Source organism: Symphalangus syndactylus, chromosome 18, assembly GCF_028878055.3.
Source record: "Symphalangus syndactylus isolate Jambi chromosome 18, NHGRI_mSymSyn1-v2.1_pri, whole genome shotgun sequence".
Lineage (NCBI taxonomy): Eukaryota > Metazoa > Chordata > Mammalia > Primates > Hylobatidae > Symphalangus > Symphalangus syndactylus.
Window position 1 is genome coordinate 61,834,103 of NC_072440.2, and position 20,804 is coordinate 61,854,906.

Here is a 20,804-nt window from a genome sequence, read left to right on the forward strand (position 1 = left end):
GCGAGGTCTGAGGTGAGAGTAGGGTGGGGGCCAGGCCCAGGGATGGGGGTGGGGGATTCACCTTCCCAGCTCTGGTGGCCCTGCCTGCAGCTGGCTGACCCTGGGAATCCTAACATTGACCTAAACCAGAACTCAGGGTGACAAGGGAAAAAAATAAAGCAAAGAGAAGCCAAGGCTGCCACCTGGGATGTGGGTCAGGAGAAAAACAAGACAGATGTGGCCAGGGAGAGGGGGAGCTTATTTCAGGGCTGCACTGGGTGTTCATGCAGCTCACAGGTGAGGGTGGAACAGCCCTCTCCCTACATCCCACCCGCTCCCAGCCCCAGCCCCCAACCAGGCCTGATGTTGCCCCCTGACTGCCTTCCCACACCCTGAGCTCCACCTTGGGTCTTGGAGCTCTGGAGGACCTGGCTTCAAGGGATCTTACTTTCCCTTCCTCTTTGACTAAGGAGAAGCAAGAGGTGCAGCCTTTTCCCAAGTCTCTAGACTCTTAATCCCATTTCATCCCCTAGCTTAGTGCCTGGCGCATACATGGTTCCTAATAAACAGTTTGTTTATTTATGTACTTTTCTTTTTCTTTTTTATCTTTTTATTTATTTATTTATTTTTGAAACATGGTCTCTTTCTGTCACCCAGGCTGGAGTGCAGTGGTGTGATCATAGCTCACTGCAGCTTTGACCCCCAGGGCTCAATAGATGCACTGACCTTAGCTTCCTGAGTAGCTGCATAGCTCAGCCTATAGGTGCCTGGCTAATTTTAGGTTTTGTTTTGTTGTGTTGTGTTGTAGAGACTGGGTTTTGCCATGTTGCCCAGGCTGTTCTCAAACTTCTGGGTTCAAGCACTTCACCCGCCTTGGCCTCCCAAATTCTGGAATTGTAGATGTAAGCCACTGTGTCCAGCCAACAGTTTAAATGAGGGAGGGAGGGAAGGAAGGAGGGAGGGAGGGAGGGAGGGAGGAAGGAAGGAAGGAAGGAAGGAAGGAAGGAAGGAAGGAAGGAAGGAAGGAAGGAAGAAAAAGAGAGATGGGTCGGGTCGGTCAATGCAAGTTATTACAAGAGACAAAGAAGGACATCATATATTGATAAATAAGTTACTTCATCAAGAAGATTTAACAGGCTGGGCGCTGTGTCTCATGCCTGTAATCCCAGAACTTTGGAAGGCCAAGACGGGCGGATCATGAGGTCAGGAGATCAAGACCATCCTGGCTAACATGGTGAAACCCTGTCTCTACTAAAATTACAAAAAATTAGCCGGGCGTGGTGGCGGGCACCTGTAGTCCCAGCTACTCAGGAGGCTGAGGCAGAAGAATGGCATGAACCTGGGAGGCGGAGCTTGCAATGAGCAGAGATTGCGCCACTGCACTCCAGCCTGGGCGAGAGAGCTAGACTCTGTCTCAAAAAAAAAAAAAAAAAAAAAAAAAAAAAATTAACAATTAGTACATGTGCATCTAACCACAGAGCCCCCAAGTATAGGAAGTAATGACTGATGGAACTGAAGAGAGAAACAGACAGCTTCACAATAATAGTTGCAATACTATACGGTCAATACTGGCTAGAACAATGAGACAGAAGATCAGTAAAGAAGTAGAGGACTTGAAAAACTATAAATCAGCTAGACCTGACAACATCTACAATAGACACAGAATACAGATTCTTCTCCAGCACACAGGGAATGTTCTCTGGAATATACCTTGTATTAGACCATGAAACAAATCTCATTAATTTAAAAGGACTAAAATCAAAATATCTTCTCTGCAGTAGAATGAAAGTAGAAATCAATAGCAAAGGAAATCTGAATTCAGGAATATATAAAAATTAACACACTCCTAAACAATCAATGAATCAAAGCAGAAATTACAAGTGATGTTCGAAAATTCTTTGAGATAAATGAAAATGGAAACAAATCACACCAAACTTGTAGGAGGCTGTGAGACCAGTGCTCAGATGTAGAGCGGGGAGGCCACGGTGGGAAGATGGCATGAGGCCAGGAGTTTAAACCAGCCTAGGTGACAAAATGAGACCCCATTTGCACAAATAAAAATAAAAACAAACAGGTGGGTGACATGTACCTGTGGTCACAACTACTTGCGAAGCTGAGGTGGGAGGGTCCTTGAGTCCAGTAGATCAAGGCTACAATGAGCTGTGATCGTGTCACCGCACTCCAGCCTGGATGCGAGACCCTGTCAAAAGTAGAAAAGAAAGAGAGACAGAGAAAGAGAGAGAGGAAGGAGGGAAGGAAAGAAGGAGGGCAGGAGGGAGGGAGAAAGAAAATAAGGGAAGGGGAAGGGGAAGAGGTAGGGGAAGGGGAAGGGGAAGGGGAAGGGGGTGACCTCTGAACTGCAGCCCTGAGGCTGGACCTGGGGAGAACTGGCCTCACAGGAAAGAGAAGTGTTAGGGCTGGGCGCAGTGGCTCACACCTGTAATCCCAGCACTTTGGGAGGCCGAGGTAGGTGGATCACGAGGTCAGGAGATCGAGACCATCCTGGCTAACATGGCGAAACCTCGTCTCTACTAAAAATACAAAAAATTAGCCAGGCGCTGTGGCGGGTGCCTGCAGTCCTAGCTACTCGGGAGGCTGAGGCAGGAGAATCGCTTGAACCCGGGAGGCGGAGTTTGCAGTGAGCCGAGATGGCGCCATTGCACTCCAGCAGCCTGGGCGATAGAGCAAGACTCCGTCTCAAAAAAAAAAAAAAAAAAAAAAAGAGGGAGAGAGAAGAGGTGTTAGATGTAATCAGACTCTCAGAAAAGGGAGAAAGGAGATGAAGGGAAACAGGGAGAAATGACTAGAACCCACTGTGGAAGACTCTATGTGCAGCAAAAATGATGTAATGGGATAATGAAGGGACAGTTTCTATCTCCTACAGAGCAGGAGTGCCCTGAGAGCTCCGGTGAGAGGACAGGCTGTGGGTTCCTGGGATTTCAGACATTTGGAGCGGGAATGCAGGGATGTCAGATGATGTGTTTTCCAGTCCCCTGGCCAGCAATGATGCTTCTCAGTTATGAACGTCCCTCATGGAGAGTCCTAGGGTCTTCCTGTCTGAGTCAACTTGTCCTCTCAGTTCCTCCTCCCTAGATCTCTTTAGAATTATTTCCTGGGTTGGGGTTTCCTGAGAGTGGAGGAGAAGGAACTATGGATGCCCCCTTCCTCCTTCACCATGGTTGGAAGTCTGGCCAAGGCCACTTCATTAAGGGACAGGGGACATTTCCTATCTCCTCAAGGGCAGCCTTCTGAGTTGGTCTGACCCCCAGGTTTAACCGGAACACACTAGAACTTTCCACACCATCTGCACATGGAAAATGTGTATCTGTTCATTGATTTATGCAGCCACCTAGAAAGATTAGCTATAAACAATGTGTTTATTTAATTTTAGGATATATTTTCAGAGGCAACTAGGTAGAAAGGTGAACTTTTCCATCACTTAGACCTCGAGTCAGCAGCTCATGCAGCAGTGATTGCTCGGGTGACTCTGAGTGACCTGTTCTACCTCTAGAACCGACGTTCTGGTTAGGCTAAATGGAGGAAATAAAAATTCTCCAACCATTTAATTAAGATTCACTGGGAGGCCGGGCGCGGTGGCTCACGCCTGTAATCCCAGCACTTTGGGAGGCCGAGGTGGGTGGATCACGAGGTCAGGAGATCAAGACCATCCTGGCTAAGACGGTGAAACCCCGTCTGTACTGAAAATACAAAAAATTAGCCAGGCGTGGTGGCGGGTGCCTGTAGTCCCAGCTACTCAGGAGGCTGAGGCAGGAGAATGGCGTGAACCCAGGAGGCGGAGCTTGCAGTAAGCAGAGATCATGCCACTGGACTCCAGCCTGGGTGACAGAGTGAGACTCTGTCTCAAAAAAAAAAAAAAAAAAAAAAAAAGAGATTCACTAGGAAACAGTACCCTGAGTGCTTAGAGCTGCACTCTTCACCCAGAAGACACAGTAAGGGTTAGGGAATCTTCTCAGGGGACGAATACACACAAATTTTCACCACAGCAATCAATAATTTATATTGGGAATCTGATTCCAGCCTCTAGAGAAGCTGGAAAATCCAAAACCAATCTCATTCAACTATTTCATCTGCTCATAGGAGGAGCCCCAGTTCTTATAAAACTGCCAGCCCTTCCTTCTCTCCCTCTCCTCACCCTCCACACACAGGACAGGGCCGGGAACACACAGGAAGGACACTGAGGACCTGGGTGGTGGAGACACTGGCTTTCCTCTCTTCTCACCCATGGTGGGCTCTGCTTATCCTCATCTTTTCTTCCCCAGTTAGGGTTCCCTGGGAGCCTGCGAGTTGTCTGGGGACCTCATCAACATTTGCACAAATGCCTGACTCTGCTCACCTCTTTCAAAGGGGCTCCTCCTTCTGAGCCTGCAATGTCTGTGTGATTGGGAGGTGTCACCTCCAGGCCCTGAAACCACAGTGGCCCAGGTCTGAGGTTCCTCTAGGAGCTTTGGAGATGAGCAAAGCCTCTGCTTTAACAGGAATAGATCCTGTTTATCGAAGCATTTAAAGGTCAGACATTCGTTTCTATGTTAGGGGACCTGAAGAGTTGTTTCAGAGTGCATGAATGACTGTCACATCCTCAGTGGCCCTGCCACTCTGACAGATGAGTAGTCACTTGTCATACATCTTGTTCACTTGGACTTCAACAATGATGTAATTTGATTTAAAAAATCATTGTATTCATGATTTGAAACGGAAATAACAGAAAGTACAATTACTATCATTTCAACCACTAATTAAGCAAGTACAGAAGAAATCTATGACATTTGAGAAGAATCTTCTGCGTACAGTGGCATATTCCTCCTGATTTTAATGTGAACCACCACCTGCTGTTTGAAGGCTATCTCTCATTAAACTGAACAAGAGGTCAGCGGCAAGGTTATTGAGTTACCGATGTTTTCCACTGTGATTCATTTTAATGTATAATTTATTTCACCATGAATGTAAAAAGTGTGCTTTTCTCCTTTATACATTATATTTTAATAATAAACGGAATTTTTAAAAAATGCAGCCAGGTGCAGTGGCTCACACTTGTAATCCCACCATTTTGGGAGGCCAAGGCGGGTGGATCACCTGAGGTCAAGAGTTCGAGACTAGCCTGGCCAACATGGTGAAACCTCGTCTCTACTAAAAATACAAAAAAAAATTAGCCAAGCGTGGTGGCACTCCCCTGTAGTCCCAGCTACTCAGGGAGGCTGAGGCAGGAGAATCACTCAAACTCAGGAGGCAGAGGTTACAGTGAGCCAAGATCATGTCACTGCACTCCAACCTGGGCAACAGCGGAAGACTCTGCCAAAAAAAAAAAAAAAGCATCATCCTGCTTTGATAAGAGATGTAAGTCTGTTCTTCAGGATTTCTAGGAGTAGGAATCTTATTGTCTTGTGTAAAACTCCACTGGAGCAGGCATCAGAATCGAGGAGTGACCTTCTCGAACCCCTGGACTCTTTCTGACTATGTGAACTAAAACATGATAAGAAGCTGTCATTTTTTTCTGAGAAAAAAAATTCAAAATTTATTTTCCAACAGACAGCACCAGTAGGTACAACTACAGGGGTTTCTCCGTAGACCATACATTCACAAGGCATTATTAGCTCAACAGTGAGAAAGCCACTGGTGTGCTTTCTGTAACAATATCCACTTCACAGTGTAAACAGGTACTATTACCGTGTTCACTTAGAATTCCAGAAGGAAAGGCACAACTTGGCAAAAAAAAAAAGGGGGGGGGGCAGAATCCTAAAGTCAGGTGCAATGATGAAGGGACAACACTTTGGCTAATCGTCTTGGATGCGTATTTCCATCAGGACCTTCCACATAGAGGGAAAAGACTTTTCTCCCAGAAGTTAAGAGTTTTTTTCTTTCTTTCTTGTTGAACCTTTCTTGTTAAACCAAGAGCAATGTTTTGTTTGCTCAATATCACATATACAAAAGGAAACTACAAAAAAAAAAGGCATCACAAAATCATCTTGAACATTCACCCACCAATACATCAACTCTCAGGTTTTAGACAGGGCCTGGGAATACTTCAGCGGTCTTAAAATAGGAAAATAGACACTATGGCTACAAAAAAATAAAAAATAAATAAGGTAGATAAATTAAAGCTTTCACACCCAGGACATGCCTGTTCTACCTTCGCAGCCTTCATGAAATATTCAGCAAGAAAACAAAACAAAACAAAAAATCTTCATAATTACTTGGCATAAGTCGCACAAGGAAATTCAACAAAAACAATCAGTATGTGAACCTGTGATGGGAAACACGCCCTTCCACGAGTTTCTTCTCGAGCATGAAAACCCAGTTCTTCAATACAGTAGGCACTAGCAATCTAAGTCACCTGAGATTCCCTGCTCAGGTGCCCACCTCTTCTGGGGTTTGAGAAGAGGAAGGCATCTAAGAGGTGTGGGGAAAACATTGGCACTCTCGGGGCTCCAACTAAACTGTAAATAAGCAGCAACACACACATCGACTCCCTAAGGACTAACTTAAGTCCATTTGAGGGCCTCCTACTTAAGGTTCTAAGGTTGAAGCAATTTTATAATTCTACAGCCCTAGTTTTTTGTTGTTCCTATTTGAAGTACCTTCAAAAAAAACACAATAAGATGGGGACAGGGCTGGGGCATTATAAAACAGATCCCTAAAGAGATGACAGACCTTGTCCTTTTATCCGCGTCCAGTTACCAATAAGAATACAGTACCCTTCTCCCCTCAATTAGGCTGTGTAGTTGTCTTTTCCACTGTTGTTCAGTAAGTTCCAACGATTCTATCTTGGAATTCTACCTTGGCAGGCGGGTAGGTCACAACCCTGGGAGGAGGGGGCGGTGTGGGGCGGTCCCGGCGGCCACCAGGAGGAGGAGGAGGCGATGGCAGCAGGGCCTGGGGCTGCGCTGTCCCCGCCGCGTGCCTGCGACAGCGACCCAGCCACCCCCGGAGCACAGTCCCCGAAGGATGATAATGAAGATAATTCAAATGATGGGACCCAGCCATCCAAAAGGAGGCAAATGGGCTCAGGAGGTAGTTGTAGTAGTTGTGAAACTTCAAGTCAAGATCTTGGCTTTAGTTACTATCCAGCAGAAAATCTGATAGAGTGCAAATGGCCACGTGATGAAATAGGAGAATACTATATGCTTCAATAACAAGTCAGTGACTATTTGGGTGGGACCTCCTTTAAAAGGAAATATCCATATTTAGAGTGACAAGACTTGTCTCACAAGGAGAAACCCTACCTGAGAGAGCTAAATGTCATTACTGAAACTCAGTGCACGCTAGGTATAACAGTATTGCGCAGTGATGAAGTGACTGATTTAATGATAAAAGAATATCCAGCCAAACATGCTGATTATTCTGTTATTCTACAAGAAAATGAATGTCAGCAAATTACAGACCATTATAAAGAGTATTCCCAAATGCAACAACAGAATACTCAGAAAGTTGAAGCCAGTGAAGTGCCTGAGGATATTAAGAAAGCTGTCAAAAAAGCAGCTGAATTTAACAGCAACTTAAACTGGGAAAGTAATGCTAAATGACAAGTTAATGGGTGCAGCAAACCAACATGGCACATGGATACATATGTAACAAACCTGCACATTGTGCACATGTACCCTAAAACCTAAAGTATAATAATAATAAATAAAAAAAAACTGGGAACGCATGGAAGAAAGAAGAGCTTATTTTGACTTGCAGACACGTTATCCAGGTGCCTCAAAGGAATTACAAAGTTTTACCAACAGAGCGAACAATGGTTAGTTCTTACCCAGTGGGTCTCATCCCCCAACAGTTCGACAGTTCAAGGAATATTATAAAGGGTACTCACCAGCTGAGCTGCCATGAAACACAGCCCTGTACGAGCCCCCTCTGGATCCTGAGCTCCCTGCTGTAGACAGTGATGGTGATTCAGATGATGGCGAAGATGGTCGAGGTGACAAAAAACAGAAAAATAAAGGTACTTTGGACAGCTCCTCTGGCAATGTATCTGAAGGGGAAAGCCCTCCTGACAGCCAGGAGGACTCTTTACAGGAAAGACAGGAATCAAAAGACAAGAAGAGAGACTGTTATCACCCCCCTGTACAGATGAGGAAACTGAGGCCCATTGAAGGGAATCAAATTGCCCAAGGTCAAGGGCTGCTGAGGGCTGAGCTTGGGCGGGACCCCTTTTCTGTCTGACCCTGGGGTTGGGGCTCCCACAGCAGAGGCTCCACTTGAAGAACATGCTGTGGGCTCCTGCAGGCCTTTGCCAGTTGCCCTCCCTCCTCCTAGCCGTTCAGGGGAGGGGTGGCCGTCGGGCTCTGTAGCCCTGACTCGGCCTTACTCTGCTCTGAGGCCTCTTTTCTGCATCCCTGAAATGGGGTCAGAGCTGGGGAATGGTAAAAGGAGGTCATCCCACCTGAGCACATCTGGTGCCCGGCAGAGGGCAGTGCTCCACAGGAGCCCTCCATACAAGTGTGTTCCATACAGGTGTGCTCCGTACAGGTGTGCTCCGATGTGAGCTTGGGCAGGCCCCTTCCTCTCCTGATCTCGGTTTCCCCATTTGTCAGATAGGCGGCCCTGGGCTGAAAGTCAGGGCACCCCTGAGCCGCTTCTGCCTGACTCTTTGGGATTTAACAGCTCTGGGCCTGTTATCCTACCTGTGAAATGGGACCATGATCCTGGCTGTGGGCCCCACAGAATCCCTGAGTGGCTCAGCCAGACAACACGTGTCCTGTATTTTATAAATGTACAGGCACAATAAGGCCACTCAATAGCGTTTCAACACAGGACGCAGCTGCCTTTAGGAGTTGCAGATCTGGCCAGATCTGAGGCATTCAGGGCCTTTATTCTTGGCCTTGCTCCCTCTGAGCCCTGTTCCTGCCCCTCTGCAGGGCTCTGGGGCTTAGGACATGTCAGCCTGCTGCCCCAGCCCAGCATATGTGTTCACAGCCCTGGTCTACCATCCACCCCAGAGAACTCCTGTGCACCCTGAAGCGCCCTGCCCTGGACCTGCCTCCCTGCATCCTCGGCTCATTCAGTCTTCTTTACCAGGTGGCCACTGCCTGTGTCCCATTCAGGGACCAGACCCCCTCCCTCCCTTGTCCCCTGACCCCATGAAGCCCTGGCCCAGTGCAGAGCCCAGCCATATGGCAGAATGGAAGGAATTTCTGGGTGATGAGCAGGGTGGCAGGGCAGGTGGCATGGCAGACAGGTTCTAGGGTCTCTGAGATGATCCTTCAGGATGGTTCCGTGGGGGTCCATCTGTACCTGCCATATCACTATTGAGAGAAGGGGTGCTAAGGTCACTCCTGTGCCTTTGCTCACACCCATCTTCCAGCATGCCCTTCCTCCCTCTGCCCTCGAGCCCTGGTTCAAGTTCCCAAGCCTGTCTGAGGTTGCCACTGCCCCCAGGCCACCTTTGCTGACATGGAATCCCCAGTATCCCCTGCCCCTCCTTTTCTTCACAGAGGGTCTCATCTGCAGCCTGAGCTCTGGACGGGGCAGGGACAAGTACTCCCAGGGGACCCAGTGCCACAGCCCCCTTCTCCCATGGTGCATGAGCAGGCACACTTCAGGTCTCACCTGGGGCTGGGCTAGGCTGATCCTGCCTTGCCCGGGACATCAGGAGCTGAGGGTCTATATAGGTCAGGCCCCAGGAGGCCTCAGGGGGCTTGTGGAAGGATGGGTGTGTGTGTGCATGGACAGATATATGGCTGCACAGACTGATGGAAAAACAGATGAGTAACTGTCCAGTCTGAAGTCCTGTCCATGGAGGAGGGACCCAGGAAGGCCTCCTGGGGGCAGCTGTGCTTCCAGGTTCCTTGTTACTACCCAAGACCTTAGGGTCCCAGGGCAGCAATTGAAAGGGTCCTCATTTCCCTTCCCCTCCCTGTAACTGGCCCAGCCCCTGCTGAAATGTCCAGGGTCTGGAGGCAGCGGGGGAGGGGGTGTGACCTGCAGGGACCCACTTCCAGCTTCGGCCAATCCTGCCCACTCTGGGTCCCTCTGAGTTCTGAGTGTCTGGCTGTGCCCTACAGTTCGCACAGCACCCAGCATTTTGAACAGTTCCTGCGGAGCCCTGAGGAGGGGGCAGGGCCTGCAGGAACAGAAGCTTCTGGAGCAGAAGATGCCGCTTCTTACCCTTGACTGACTACGATCTTGAGACCCTGTCTAGCTCAGGTCTGGGCACGGGGCTTGGGCACCTCAGTGCCAGGACACAGTCCCATTTTCCAGCTGTGCTGGTGGAAGCTTCATTAATGAAACTCTCCTATACCCCTATGTCCCCACCCCCAGCAGCCTCCCCTTTAAAAACCATTTGGCAATTTCTAATAAACATGTGTTTATGCATATCAAGCAAACCGTACTCCTAGGTTTTTATCTAAATGGAATGAAAACTTATGTTCAAACAAAAATTTGTATGCAAATATTTATACTGGTTTTATTCACCATTGGCAAGAAGCAGAAACGTCTGGTTTGACCCACCACACACACACACACACACACACACACACACGTGGAAACAACCCAATTGTCATTCAACCAGTGAATGGCTAAACACATTGTGATACCTTCATAAATGGAATCAGGCTCAGCAATAGTAGGGAACAAACTATTGATCGATCAATATGGCAACTGGGATGAATTGCAACATTGTTACACTGAACTCAGGGAGCCAGGCTGAGAAGGTTACATACTTAGACTCCTCCTCAGCATTAAAAAGGAAAAAACTATGTTGCAACCGAGCCACCTGGAGGAACACCCAGAAAACTATGCTGAGTGGGAGAAAGCCAGTCCCAGAGGTCACATGCTGTATGATTCCATGTGCAGAACATTCTTGAAATAACAAAATTATACAAGTAGAGACCAAATTAGTAGTTGCCAGGGGCTAAGGAGGGGTTTGGGACGGCGGGAAGTGAGTGTTCCTGTGAAAAGGCAGCATGAGGGATGTTTGGGAGGGAAGCGTTCCCTTTCTTGCTGTATCAATGTCAGTATCCTGGCTGTGATCTGTTACTGTAGCTGCAAGGTGCTACGCTTGGAACTGGCCTGAGTACCTGGGATCCCTCTGTATTGTTCCTCACAACTGCATGAGAAGTTACAATTATCTCAAAATAAAAAGCTTAATTTAAAAAACAGTCACATCCTTTACATTTGCATTTCTATGATACTCTGTAAAAAGCAAAACTATAGGGTCAGAAAGAGATCAGTGGTTGCCATGGTTGGGGTACAGAAAGGGTTTGACTATAAAAGGTACATAAGGGCTGAGAGCAGTGGCTCACCCCTGTAATCCCAGCACTGTGGGAGGCTGAGGCAGGTGGATCACTTGGGGCCAGGAATTTGAGACCAGCCTGGCCAACATGGCGAAACCCTGTCTCTACTAAAAATACAAAAATTACCCAGGTGTGGTGACGCACACTTGTAATTCTAGCTACTCGAGAGGCTGAGGCAAGAGAATCGCTTGAAACCAGGAGGCAGAGGTTGCAGTGAGCCGAGATGCACCTCTGCACACCAGCCCTGTGAGCCACCTGGAGCTTCTCGAGGCTTTATGCCTAGGAGTCCCCTGCCAGGTGTCCTGCACCTGTCACTCATCCTCTGTGGAGACCCCTCAGGCTTTCCCTGTCCCAGTCTCTGTCCTGCAAGCATCACACTGCATGTGGCTGACAGAGTGAGACTGTGTCTCTAAAAAAGGGGTGCTTAGAGAAATTTGGGGGTGGTCATGGAAATATTCTGTATTTCAATTGTGATAGTTACATGACTCAATTCTTTTTTTAAAATTATACTAGGTTTTATTAGCTACACCAAAAAGCATAAACTTTAGTGTAAATTAAAATAGAAATGTTTCAAATGTTTAAATGTTTTAAAATGTTTATTATGTCATTAAAGTTGTCAAAAACATATTTATCTTAAATGTTTAATGTTTCCTACCGTGGATGTAACAGTTTATTTTACCTCCCCCTACTGTTGGACATTTAGGCTGTTTCCACTTTTCCCTCCATGAACACATTTACTTTTTTTTTTTTTTTTTTGAGACAGTCTCACTCTGTCGCCCAGGCTGGAGTGCAGTGGCACAATCTTGGCTCACTGCAACCTCCGCCTCCCAGGTTCAAGCGATTCTCCTACCTCAGCCTCCCACACATTAAGAATTTTTAGCTGAAGTTTTATCTCCCCAAAACAAATTTCTAGAAGTGGAATGACTTGATTAAAAGGAATGTACGTTTTTATGATGTTTCATACATGTTTCTGAAATCAGTCTCCCTCGGGCAGCCCCCGAGAATTCGCCCACTACTCCCCATCAGCCTCTGGTGCCCTCGATTCAGCTTCACCCTCCCATTTCACAGCAATCTGGGCCCCTGGGTGGCTTAAACCTGTGCCTCCTCCAGGCTCCTCACCTCCCCTGGACCTGGCTACCCCCACTCTCCACCCTGGGCCTCCCTCCTCTAATCTGGTCTACACCAGCCTCTCACCAGAAGCACACAAATCTGATGATCAGTCTCCTACCCAAATCCCTCCAAAGACTCCTCCTGGATCTGAGGATAAAGGCGGGCCACAAGGACCCTGTGGTCTGTCAGCCTCTCCCTCCGTGTCCCCCAGGAGCTCCCCGCCACAGCCCTTGGTCTCCTCTCCACTGGCACTGCTGCCTTTGAGGGGCGACCATCACCAGCCAGTGCTGCTTGATCTGTGAGACCGGCATTGGCATCCCCCATTGCAGAGGGGGGACCCCCTCCCCCTTTATTGCTCCAAAAATGGGCCATGATCTGTCCTCCTGACTGCACAGTCCCCTTCCATTTGGCCCACCCTCCCTGTGTCCCCCAGCCTGGCCCCCAGTAAGCCTTTATGAGCAAGTCAATGAGTGGATGGCCTTGGGGGAGACCAAGCCAAACCTTTGCTGCCTTCTTGGGACGCTTTGCAGACCACCAGTTCCCTTGGGCATTGTGTTTAAAATACGGGATGTGCTGACACGATCACAGTGTTCTCTTAATCATTCATCGAAAAAGCCCAAAGTTGTCCTTGCTCCTCCCTCTCCTGTTCCCCCTTCTCCTGAATCTGTCCTCTTATCAGTCAAACTGCCTGAGTCACCACAACACCCTCCCTGGGGTGTCTCTAGTTCTGGATTCGCATCCCTGCCCACCCATCCAAATCTGGTCTCATCGATTCCCTGCAAACAGCCTCCAGGACTCCCCAGATGAGTCTGTCCTCCAGGGATGAGTTCTCTGGGTCTGGGCCTGGCACCTGTCTAGCCTGCTGTCAGACCACCTTGGCCCCAGGACTCACTTGCTCCAGCCCTGTGGGCCACCTGGAGCTTCTCGAGGCTGTATGCCTGGGAGTCCCCTGCCAGGCATCCTGCACCTGTCACTCATCCTCTGTGGAGACCCCTCGGGCTTTCCCTGTCCCAGTCTCTGTCCTGCAAGCATCACTGCATGTGGCTGTCACCTCACATGACCCCCTCCTTTTGTGGACTTGAGTTGGGGTAAGTCTGGTTCCTCCAGGACCTCAGCCCTGGCACAAAGCCTAACCCTGATGGGGACTCCTTGCCTAGAAGTCCCTGCAGGACACAGACCCCGGTCCCAGCCTGGCACCCACTAGTTTTAACCCTCCCCTGACAGAGGGACTGCTGGACAGCTGGTGTTGCACCGGGTCAGCTTTCCTCATGGAAGCCCTCACCACGGCCACTGCAGGGGTGGGCATCAGGCTGCAAGGCCCTCACCAATCAGGAACCTCACTTTGCAGAAGGGGAAACTGAGGCTGCAGAGGTGCACGTCAGCTCCATCAGCTCAGGGGACAGCGACAGGGAAGAGCTGGGGTTGAACTAAAGCCCTATGACTTTCTCAATCACTAGTGCTGCTAAGCTGACACTATATTATCTGGTTCCTTTCAGAGTTGATATTTGGAATAAAGTGCATGGTCTTCCCTTTATTTCTGTGAAATTACATCTCGATCTAGTTGTCCCAATTCATTGCATTTGGTGCAATTGTCCAAGGTACTCATGAACTCTGCCAGTTCTGTGATATGAGCTGAGTGACTCGGGCAGGTCACCTCACCTCTCTGGCCTCTACCCCTATTTGTACAATGGGGATCACAGCAGGACCTGCCTATGAGGCCACCGAGATGGAGGTTCTGTCCCTGAAATGATTATCACCTGGGGTATAAAGTTCACCAGTGATGAACAGGCCACTGTGACCCAGAAGGTTGTAAATGAACCCAGATGTTCAGTGCTTTGTCTGGGGACTTCCCACCACACACAGAGGGCAAGGACTGGGGTCACACAGGGAGAGGGGCTGCACCATGTCCCCCCAATAGGCCCTCCCCAGGGCCTTTCCCTCAGAAGCACCTGCACCGTGTGGGCTTGGGTTTCCTAGGGGTCAGTCCTAGGAGGTGACCCTGGCTGAGGAGTAGTGACCCACAGACCCCAGGGAAGGCCCCCACAACACCAGCTGGAGCCCAGCACCTGGTGCTCGGGGAGGTGGCCCCTGCCCAGTGGGGGAAAGGGCGTGGAGGCGGCACATACGTAGTGGGAGGAGGAGGGGAAGGAGAAAGGAGGAGCCTGGGTGCCCTGTGGGGACAGTGGCCGCCATCCTTTGTGGACATCCTGCCCCTGCCTCCATTCCTGCCCTACCCAGAGGACTGGGGGGAAGCCAGTGAGATGCTGGCCTTGGTGCCAAATTTAAGAGGGGCCAGAAATCTCAGCAATCAAGACAAATAATATTTTAATATGATATTTAAAAATAAAAATTAGGCCGGGCACGGGCTAATTACGGGCTCATGCCTGTAATCCCAGCACTTTGGGAGGCCGGGGCGGGTGGATCACTTGAAGTCAGGAGTTCAAGATCAGCCTGGCCAACATGGCGAAATGCCATCTTTACAAGTAAAAAAATTAGCTAGGCATTGTGGTGTGCACCTACAATCCCAGCTACTTGGGAGGCTGAGGTAGGACAATCACTTGAACCTGGGAGGCGGAGGTTACAGTGAGCTGAGTTCATGCCACTGCACTCCAGCCTGGGTGACAGAGTGAGACCCCACCTCAAAAAACAAAAAAAAAAAAGAAAAAAAAGAAAATTTAATTCAAACAAGTTCATGATGGACAAAATAGTAACTCTTCAGTGAAAGGTAGTGTCTGCCCAGGCCCCTCTAGGGGTTGATGTTCCTCCTCACCCCTCTGGCTTGTCTCCTCCACATTCCATAAAATATCTCACCCCTTACCTGCCCCACAGGCTCTCGGGGCTGGACCGACCACTTCCCTCCGAGGCTTCCAGCTCCAGCTGGGAGGAGCCAGGTGGAGCCTGTTTATGGGGGAGCCTTGCCTCATTGTATTTCTGCCAGTACCTGAAACCCCATTGTGCCATGTGGAGCCCCCCTTCCCACAGAGCCCCAGGTCCCTTCAAGACCCCTTGGCCAGAGCCTATGGCTTCCCATTGGCTTTAGTTGGGGCACAGTTCTTTTTGGTGTGTGAGACACTGGCCTACGCTCCAGGTCTTCCATCTCAGAGTCCAACCCCAGTTCAAGGGCTGGTCTGACCAGACATGAGTCTCCAACCCCTTAGAAATATTTGGGGTGGGAAGCGGGGGCTTTCTTGGCTCCCCTACTCTGGGGCAGTGGTAGGGAAGAGCGGAGGGTCTCCTGGTGTGCCTGGGCCCCGCAGCAGTGAGCTGCCCGATCTCCCAGGGTTAGCTGCTGCCTCTCAGGCCACTGTGCCCTGCTATGGCAGATGCCCCCCGAGATGCCTGTGACCAAAGGCTGGCCCTCCCTGGGTCCTCTGCGCCTGCCCTCTCACTCAGCCCCTGACATGGCTGTCACCCACAGCCTCCTGCTGGCTTCTCAGGCCCCTGGCCAGGCAGCTTCGTGGGGTGATGGGGAACTTGCAAGTTCTCTTTTCAAACCCACCCAGTTGCTCTGCAAAATCCTTCCTGAGCCCTTCAGGCCAACCAGCATGGGAGGCGGTGTGGCCGGTCCACCCTCAGTGCCCTTTCCTGTCGTGCAGGGGCCCACGGTGTCATCAGCAAGGGTCTGCGCCACTCACTGGTGTGGAAGCTGCAGAGGGAGGAGCAGCTCTGGGAACTCATCCTGGACCCGCTGGCCCCTGCCTGCAGGAGGATGCAGGAGAGGGTCTGGCACCTCCACCCCATGAGGAAGGCAAGAATAGGAGAAGCACTGGTGATGATCCTGACACACGGTGGTCACTGAGTGGCTCCTGTGCGCCAGGCATTGTCGCCAAACCTCACATTTAGACAACCCTCCAGGGAGGTGATGTCTGCCTTCACAGGTGAGGAAACGGAGGCACAGTGTCTTGTCTCTCACCCCAGGTCACATAGGATCACAGCCTACATCCTGGCCTCAAAACTGGGGGAGCACAAAGACTCGGAGCTTGTGGTGGTTGGGGGCTGTTCCCACGCTGGGCCCCTCATTGTGAGGATGGGCCGGTCACTGATCCGCAGAGTCCCTGCCTTGGCTGTGGCCATGTGCCCTTGCTTGGGGGCTTCTCTTTCTTCTGAGAGTCTCATTAGAGGCCCGGGTGAGTACTTTTCCAAGTGTGGCCCCTGAACCAGACTCTGGGTGTTCTGTGGAAATGCATGTTCCCAGGCCCCATCCCAGCTCCATGATTCTTAGATTTGCACAGAGGTCCCTTTCTGTGGGACCAGGAGAGTGGCTTTCCAGGAGAGAGCTTTCTCTCTGAAACTGCGGCCTCCCCAGCCTCCTCCTGTGTCCACTGTGACCACCATGGTTGCCATCACTTTCTGTGACATCCCCAAGAGGAGCTCCTGAGGACAAGGCTTTGCTCTGTTTGCTGCTCCAGACTGAAACATCACAGCAGGGGAGCTTTGGCCCCAAGTTGAGAATTACCTGGCCCAAAAGAGTGCTGAGGTGGGGAAACCCAGCTCTTGGCTCAGTGTCTCGCTGCACGAATGAATCAGGGAATCCCTTCAGCAGGGGGACAGGGTGGCACCTCCCCTTGAGACTCTGCAGGAGCGAAGGTCAAAAAGAGGGCTAGGGGGCGAGGGGGTGAGAAGAGGCCCCCGCAGGCTGTTAGAAATTCCCTGTGTTGGTGGCCTGCTGAGAAGTACATGGCCCTGGATGCATAAGTCATCAGCTTGCTCCTGAAGCTCCTACACTCACCCATGGGCAGGGTGTGCCTGAAGGCCACCAAGGCCCTCACCATGCTGCCAGATGCCCCTGAGGGCTGCAAGGTCCTGCAGGCCCATGTGCACAACTTCCGTGCCCTGGAGGAGGATTCTGACAGCAAGACTTACGAGGGCGAGGCCTTACAGCAGGTGACCCAGATCGCCATCGATGTCATTGAGTGGAAACCCTGAGCCCCTCATTGGGTCAGACCTGATCAGACACTTCTGCACCTGAATAAATGCGCTCAGTCTCTTTATTTCAAGTTGGAATGGCACTTTCTGTTTGTGGAGCACGGTCACGTCTCTTCTCACTCTCCTGCCAAAGGCGAAATGCCAGGCCCAGAAGCACCGGGTCCTGGATGGTACAGGCCAAACCCAGTGCTGGAGGTAGGTAGGAGGTGGCCTTGGACTTTTGCTCTCTGCTGGGGCCAAGAGTTTTCCTCGGAATGTAGAGATGACTGAAGATGGCCGAATAGGAACAGCTCCGGTCTCCAGCTCCCAGCCCCAGCGACACAGAAGACGGGTGATTTCTGCATTTCTGCTTGAGGTACCGGTTTCATCTCACTAGGGAGTGCCTAACAGTGGGTGCAGGACAGTCGGTGAAGCGCACTGTGCGCGAGCCGAAGCAGGGCGAGGCATTGCCTCACTCGGGAAGCGCAAGGGGTCAGGGAGTTCCCTTTCCTAGTCAAAGAAAGGGGAAACAGGCGGCACCTGGAATATCGGGTCAGTCCCACCCCAATACTGCGCTTTTCCAACGGGCCTGGAAAACGGCATACTAGGAGACTGTGTCCCGCACCTGGCTCGGAGGGTCCTATGCCCACGGAGTCTCGCTGATTGCTAGCACAGCAGTCTGAGATCAAGCTGCAAGGCGGCAGCGAGGCTGCGGGAGGGGCGCCTGCCATTGCCCAGGCTTGCTTAGGTAAACAAAGCAGCCAGGAAGCTCGAACTGGGTGGAGCCCACCACAGCTCAAGGAGGCCTGCCTGCCTCTGTAGGCTCCACCTCTGGGGGCAGGGCACAGACAAACAAGTCAGCAGGAACCTCCTCAGAATTAAATGTCCCTGTCTGACTGACAGCTTTGAAGAGAGTAGTGGTTCTCCCAGCACGCAGCTGGAGATCTGAGAACGGACAGACTGCCTCCTAAAGTGGGTCCCTCACCCCTGAGCAGCCTAACTGGGAGGCACCCCCCAAGTAGGGACAGACTGACACCTCACTCGGCTGGGTACTCCTCTGAGACAAAACTTCCAGAGGAATTATCAGACAGCTGAATTTGTGGTCTCACGAAAATCCGCTGTTCTGCATCCACCGCTGCTGACACTCAGCCAAACAGGGTCTGGAGTGGACCTCTAGTAAACTCCAACAGACCTGCAGCTGAGGGTCCTGTCTCATAGAAGGAAAACTAACAAACAGAAAAGACATCCACACCAAAAACCCATCTGTGCATCACCATCATCAAAGACCAAAAGTAGATAAAACCACAAAGATGGGGAAAAAACAGAGCAGAAAAGCTGGAAACTCTAAAAGGCAGAGCACCTCTCCTCCTCCAAAGGAACGCAGTTCCTCACCAGCAACGGAACAAAGCTGGATGGAGGATGACTTTGATGAGTTGAGAGAAGAAGGCTTCAGACAATCAAACTACTCTGAGCTACGGGAGGAAATTCAAAACAATAGCAAAGAAGTTAAAAACTTTGAAAAAAAATTAGAAGAATGGATATCTAGAATAACCAATGGAGAGAAGGGCTTAAAGGAGCTGATGGAGCTGAAAGCCAAGTTTCGAGAACTACGCGAAGATTGCAGAAGCCTCAGTAGCAGATGCGATCAACTGGAAGAAAGGGTATCGCTGATGGAAGATGAAATGAATGAAATGAAGCGAGAAGGGAAGTTTAGAGAAAAAAGAATAAAAAGAAATGAACAAAGCCTCCAAGAAATTTGGGACTATGTGAAAAGACCAAACCTACGTCTGATTGGTGTACCTGAAAATGACGGGGAGAATGGAACCAAGTTGGAAAACACTCTGCAAGATATTATCCAGGAGAACTTCCCCAATCTAGCAAGGCAGGCCAACATTCAGATTCAGGAAATACAGAGAACGCCGCAAAGATACTCCTCGAGAAGAGCAACTCCTAGACACATAATTGGCAGATTCACCAAAGTTGAAATGAAGGAAAAAATGTTAAGGGCAGCCAGAGAGAAAGGTCGGGTTACCCACAAAGGGAAGCCCATCAGACTAACAGCTGATCTCTCGGCAGAAACTCTACAAGCCAGAAGAGAGTGGGGGCCGATATTCAACATTCTTAAAGAAAAGAATTTTCAACCCAGAATTTCATATCCAGCCAAACTAAGCTTCATAAGTGAAGGAGAAATAAAATACTTTACAGACAAGCAAACGCTGAGTGATCTTATCACCACCAGGCCTGCCCTAAAAGAGCTCTTGAAGGAAGCACTAAACATGGAAAGGAACAACCGGTACCAGCCACTGCAAAAACATGCCAAATTGTAAAGACCATCGAGGCTAGGAAGAAACCGCATCAACTAACGAGCAAAATAACCAACTAACATCATAATGACAGGATCAGATTCACACATAACAATATTAACGTTAAATGTAAATGGGCTAAATGCTCCAATTAAAAGACACAGACTGGCAAACTGGATAAGGAGTCAGGACCCATCAGTGTGCTGTATTCAGGAAACCCATCTCACGTGCAGAGACACACATAGACTCAAAATAAAGGGATGGAGGAAGATCTATCAAGCAAATGGAAAACAAAAAAAGGCAGGGGTTGCAATCCTAGTCTCTGATAAAATAGACTTTAAATCAACAAAGATCAAAAGAGACAAAGAAGGCCATTACATAATGGTAAAGGGATCAATTCAACAAGAAGAGCTAACTATCCTAAATATATATGCACCCAACACAGGAGCACCCAGATTCATAAAGCAAGTCTTGAGTGACCTACAAAGGGACTTAAACTCCCACACAATAATAATGGGAGATTTTAACACCCCACTGTCAACACTAGACAGATCAACGAGACAGAAAGTTAACAAGGATATCCAGGGATTGAACTCAGCTCTACACAAAGTGGACCTAATAGACATCTACAGAACTCTCCACCCCAAATCAACAGAATATACATTTTTTTCAGCACCACACCACACCTATTCCAAAATTGACCACATAGTTGGAAGTAAAGCTCTCCTCAGCAAATGTAAAAGAACAGAAATTATAACAAACTGTCTCTCAGACCACAGTGCAATCAAACTAGAACTCAGGATTAACAAACTCACTCAAAACCACTCAACTACATGGAAACTGAACAACCTGCTCCTGAATGACTATTGGGTACATAATGAAATGAAGGCAGAAATAAAGATGTTCTTTGAAACCAACGAGAACAAAGACATAACATACCAGAATCTCTGGGACATGTTCAAAGCAGTGTGTAGAGGGAAATTTACAGCACTAAAAGCCCACAAGAGAAAGCAGGAAAGATCCAAAATTGACACCCTGACATCACAATTAAAAGAACTAGAAAAGCAAGAGCAAACACATTCAAAAGCTAGCAGAAGGCTAGAAATAACTAAAATCAGAGCAGAACTGAAGGAAATAGAGACACAAAAAACCCTTCAAAAAATTAATGAATCCAGGAGCTGGTTTTTTGAAAAGATCAACAAAATTGATAGACCGCTAGCAAGACTAATAAAGAAGAAAAGAGAGAAGAATCAAATAGACA

The 20,804-nt window shown here is 49.3% G+C and overlaps 1 protein-coding gene across 1 annotated transcript in view; it reads right to left on the reverse strand.

The window, feature by feature from the left end:
* Positions 1 to 20,804, reverse strand: part of DRICH1 (aspartate rich 1) — a 96,080-nt gene that overhangs the window by 21,613 nt on the left and 53,663 nt on the right. Inside the window, exon 17 of the mRNA XM_063623422.1 lies at positions 7,805 to 7,999. Coding sequence (XP_063479492.1) covers positions 7,805 to 7,999 — 195 coding nt within the window. The remainder of the gene's footprint in view (positions 1 to 7,804; positions 8,000 to 20,804) is intronic.